Source organism: Protobothrops mucrosquamatus, unplaced genomic scaffold (assembly GCF_001527695.2).
Source record: "Protobothrops mucrosquamatus isolate PMUCROS unplaced genomic scaffold, P.Mucros_1.0 scaffold1601, whole genome shotgun sequence".
Lineage (NCBI taxonomy): Eukaryota > Metazoa > Chordata > Lepidosauria > Squamata > Viperidae > Protobothrops > Protobothrops mucrosquamatus.
In genome coordinates, this window is record NW_015387764.1 from 96,913 (window position 1) to 101,843 (window position 4,931).

The following is a 4,931-nucleotide window of genomic DNA, read 5'->3' on the forward strand; positions in this document are numbered from 1 at the left end:
TAGATAGATAGATAGATAGATAGATAGATAGATAGATAGATAGATAGATAGATAGATAGATAGATAGATAGATAGATACAAATAATTAAAAATATAACAGTGTGAAATCCTTTAAGACAAAAAAGGGCCACATCCAGTTTTTGGCCCTGAGCCCATCTCCTTTTTGGATGAAAACCTGATGTGGTTTTCAGAAAGGATACAATTTTGTGCCCCCCCCTTTTAAAGGTTTTCTGGCTCCCACAATGGAAGCCTCTGTCACACAAAAAATAATAAATCAGGAAGCTAAACTAAGGAATGGCTCGGTTTGCAGATTGCCCTGAGCTGTGGTTTGCAAATAAACTGTGGTTTGTAGTTTAGTATAAGGTGCGAACGAGGCTCCGGAGCAACATCCCCTAGGCTGGTGGTCTGAGACTAAGCGAGGCCTTCAGATAATCTTTTTAAACCCACCCTCTCCTTCCCATAAGCTCCCCCCCTTCTCCCCCCCCACTGACCAAATGACCAACAGATGCTAACCGCCTCCCTTGGCTCTATCCACATGTCTCTGATTAGATTTATTTCTCTTGCATTCCTGTATATATACCGCAGTCACTTAGCAACTGCTCCACTTAGCATTCCTGCCTCAGTGTCCCACAGGGGACTTTTTTTTCCATCCCTGAGTGGGCGTTGGGGTGATTACACTTCCTCCTTTCTGCTTTCCACTTACTAAACCGTGGCTTGGTCAGTGGGGGGGGGGAAGAAGGGGGACATTTGTGAGATAACCTGACCTCACAGCAACTTTCCTCCCTTCCTTCCTTCCCCCCCTCTGGTCCCCTCCCCAAAAGAGGCCTTGACCATCTTCACTGGAGGCAGCCTGGAGCAAATTCCTTCTTGTGGGTTATTCATTTCTGCCTCTCCACCTTCCTGAAGGGGAATCTTTCTGATGTAAACAAGTCAGATAAGGTTGCTAAGAGCATCCAAGTTGTCTGCTCTGCCTGAGAAGCAGGAGCTTTAAAACGTGCCCAGATGTTCTCAGGGTTAGATTCAGAATAGAGCTGGAAGGGACCGTGGGAGGTCTTTTGTCCAACCCTCTGCTCAAGCAGGAGACTATCTATCACTTCAGACCAGGGGTAGGCAACCTTGGCTCTTTTATGACTCGTGGACTTCAACTCCCAGAATTCCTGAGCCAACATGGCTCAGCTTGGAAACCTCTCTCTTTCCCTCAGCATGGCTGGCTCAGGAATTCTGAGAGTTGAAGTCCACGAGTCATAAAAGAGCCAAGGTTGCCTACCCCTATCCTAGGACGAAGATTAAGAGCAGGGGTCTTCAAACTTGGCCCTTTTATGACTTGTGGACTTCAACTCCCAGAATTCCTGAGCAAGCCATGCTGAGAGGAAAGGGAGAGGTTTCCAAGCTGAGCCATGCTGGCTCAGGAATTCTGGGAGTTGAAATCCACGAGTCATAAAAGGGCCTGCTCTTTTGAAGACCCCTGCTCTTAATCTTCGTCCTAGGATAGGGGTAGGCAACCTTGGCTCTTTTATGACTCGCGGACTTCAACTCCCAGAATTCCTGAGCCAACATGGCTCAGTTTGGAAACCACTCCCTTTCCCCTCAGCATGGCTGGCTCAGGAATTCTTAAAAGCCTCCAGTGATGGACCACCCACAACTTCTGAAGGGAAGCCTTTCCACTGGTTAATTATTTCACTGTTAGGAAGTTTCTCCTGAATTCCAGGTTGCTTCTCTCCTTGATTAGTTTCCATCCATTATTTCTTGTCCTGCCTTCCAGTGCTTTGGGAAATAAGTTGAGCCCCTCCTCTTCTTTGAGCCCCTTAAATACTGGAAGACTGCTATCATGTCACCCCTAGTCTTTCTTTTCTCTAGAGTAGCCATATCCAGTTCCTGCAACCATTCTTCATATGTTTTAGTCTCCTGGCCTTTAATCATCTTCGTTGCTCTTCTCTACATGTTTTCCAAAGTCTCAACGTCTTTTTTGTAATGTGGGGAGCAACAAAGATGATGAAGGGTCTGGACGCTAAAACATATGAAGAATGATTGCAGGAATTGGGGATGTCTATTCTAATAAGGAGAAGGACTAGGGGTGATAGGATAGCCCTCTCCCAATATTTGGGGGGCTGTCACAGAGAAGAGGGAGTCGGTTAATTCTCCAAAGCACCTGAGAGCAAGACAAGAAGTAACAGATGGGAGATTATAAAAGAGAAATCCAACTTAGAACTAAGGAGAAATTCCTGATTGTGATGACAATCTATCAGTGGAAGAGCTTGTGGGTACTCCATCACTGGAGGTCTTCAAGAAGAGACTAGACAGCCATTTGTCTGAAATGGTATAAGGCTTCCTGCCAGAGCAGGGGGTTGGACTAGAAGACCTCTAAGGCCCCTTCCAATTCTATTATTCTATTTTCTAAGTTTCACATCACCTAATGGTGAGCATTCCTCCATCTAGACCAGGGGTCCTCAACCTTGGCAACTTTAAGACTTGTGGACTTCAACTCCCAGAATTCCTCAGCCAGCAAAGTTGCCAAGGTTGAGGACCCCTGATCTAGACAGTGATGGAAGAAGTCTCAGAAAGAAGAAGTCTCCCCTTGGATTATTATTTTATTTTTGTGCAGACAGCTCTACTCAAACAAACCAAAAACGGGTGTTTTTTTTTCCTCCCTCCCCAACCTTCCTTCCAATCCTCCTTTGACTTCTCTTAAAGTAAGGCTCTGCCCCATGGCTGACATCAGCAGAAATGATCAAGCAAGAGACAGGAAACGAGAGCTAAACTGGTGACGTGATCCCTCAGTGGAGATCAGTCCGAGAAAACAAGAAGGCATTGTTCTTTTTCTTTTTTTTTTTGCTTGTGGAAAAACAGTTCGGGGGGAGGTGGTGCGGGGCGCCTGTCAAAATCCACAGCAGAGGATTTTGGGATCCAGCTTGACTTAATCTCATTTGCATGCTGGCTCAGTTCTTTTTCCGCCAAGAGTCTCTTCGCTCTTCAGACAAATGGGGAGGGGGGGACAGAATGAAGTGGCTTGTCAGCATCTCTTTGCACCTAGCAAGGGCCCCTCTCTTAAGGAGACAAGAGTCAGCCCTTTGGGGAGGGGGTGTCTTTATGTACTTTGGGGAAGGACGCCTCAGACTACACAGAAGGATAGAAAAGTGCGGGATGGGAAGGTTAGAAAGTCTGTGTACATTTCTTGCATCCAGTTTTGGTCGCCACAATATATGAAGACCGGTTGCAGGAATTTGGTATATCTAGTTGAATGAAAAGAAGGACTAGGGGTGACATGATAGCAGTCTTCCAGTATTTGGGGGACTGCCACAAAGAAGAGGGGGGGTCAACTCTTCTCCAAAGCATCTGAAGGCTGGACAAGAAGCGACGGAGGGAAACTAATCAAAGAGAGAAGCAACCAGGAACTAAGGAGAAACTTCCTGAGTGTTCAAACAATTAATCAATGGAATAGTTTGCCTCCAGAAGCTGTGAATGCTCCAACACTGGAGGTTTTTAAGAAGAGACTGGACAACCATTTGTCTGAAATGATAGGGTTTCCTGCTTGGGCAGGGGGTTGGACTAGATGACCTCCAAGGCCCCTTCCAACTCTGTTATTCTTTTATTTTGTTTAGGGAGAAATTGATGAGAGTCACCATCTTTTTTTTTTTGCTCAGTCTGGTTGCTTCTCTTGAACTATCCAAAGATGTGGTCAAATAGCTGTCAAACGGACAGCTATAATCATAGCTCCAGCTGCTTTCTATGCATTCCACTTTCCTGTCTTTTTTTTTGTAACCCTATCCTGCAGTCACCCTTTAAAAATCTCTCCAACCTGGTGCCTTAACCACTACACCAGCAGTCTCCAAACTCGGCAATTTTAAGACTTGTTAACTTCAACTCCCAGAGTTCCCCAGCAGGGCTAGCTGAAGCATTCTGGGAGTTGAAGTCCACAAGTCTTAAAGTCGCCAAGTTTGGAGACTCCTGCAGTAAACCAAGCTGGCTCTCATACAATGCCCAATATATGCAAATATATTGTCTGATATTTCATTTTTTTAAAAAGGTTCCGGTTTAGATTAGCAGGTTAGAGCAGGGGTAGTCAACCTTGGCTCTTTTATGACTCGTGGACTTCAATTCCCAGAATTCCTGAGCCAGCTTAGGAATTCTGGGAGTTGAAGTCCATGAGTCATAAAAGAGCCAAGGTTGACTACCCCTGGGTTAGAGGAACGGCCATAGAATGATGGCCTTCTGTTCTGGAGAACTTAGAAAGTCAGACCAGCAAAAGTCTGTTGGACCTTGACTGAATCCTGGTGTCTTCTCATTGATGGTATGGTTTTCCTCCTACTTTCTCAGCTTTTCCCAATCCTTGCTTGCCTCCCTAGGGCTCCCTGATCTTGTACCTGACCCAAACTATGTCCAAGCGTCCACGTATGTTCAGAGAGCTCACCTCTACTCACTCCGTTGTGCAGCGGAAGAGAAGTGCCTCGCGAGGTAACGCTCTCCATGTTTCATTTCTTTGCTTCATCATTCATACGTCTGTTCGTTCATTTGTTCAACTCGGAGGGCCGAGCAAGACTCAGAAACTCTGGGTGATATACAGACAAATTAGGAGCAATCTCTACAAGGAAAAAGAAAATCAAATTTGCCACACTAACCAATAAGTTATCATGGATATATTATCTATCATTCTATCAATTCATCCATCATCTACCATTCTACCTATCTTTTATCTATTGTCTATCTAGCTATCATTCCAGATCTTTATCTATCATTCTATCTATTCATCTATCATCAACCATTCTACCTATTTTAGCTATTGTCTATCTATCATTCCAGATCTTTCTTTCTATCTATTCATCTATCATCAACCATTCTACCTATTTTAGCTATTGTCTATCTATCATTCCAGATCTTTCTTTCTATCTATTCATCTATCATCAACCATTCTACCTATTTTAGCTATTGTCTAT

General features: G+C 44.6%; 1 protein-coding gene across 1 annotated transcript in view; it reads left to right on the plus strand.

The window, feature by feature from the left end:
- Nucleotides 1-4,931, plus strand: part of LOC107293391 (lysyl oxidase homolog 1) — an 18,072-nt gene that overhangs the window by 4,403 nt on the left and 8,738 nt on the right. Inside the window, exon 2 of the mRNA XM_015822542.2 lies at nucleotides 4,344-4,452. Coding sequence (XP_015678028.1) covers nucleotides 4,344-4,452 — 109 coding nt within the window. The remainder of the gene's footprint in view (nucleotides 1-4,343; nucleotides 4,453-4,931) is intronic.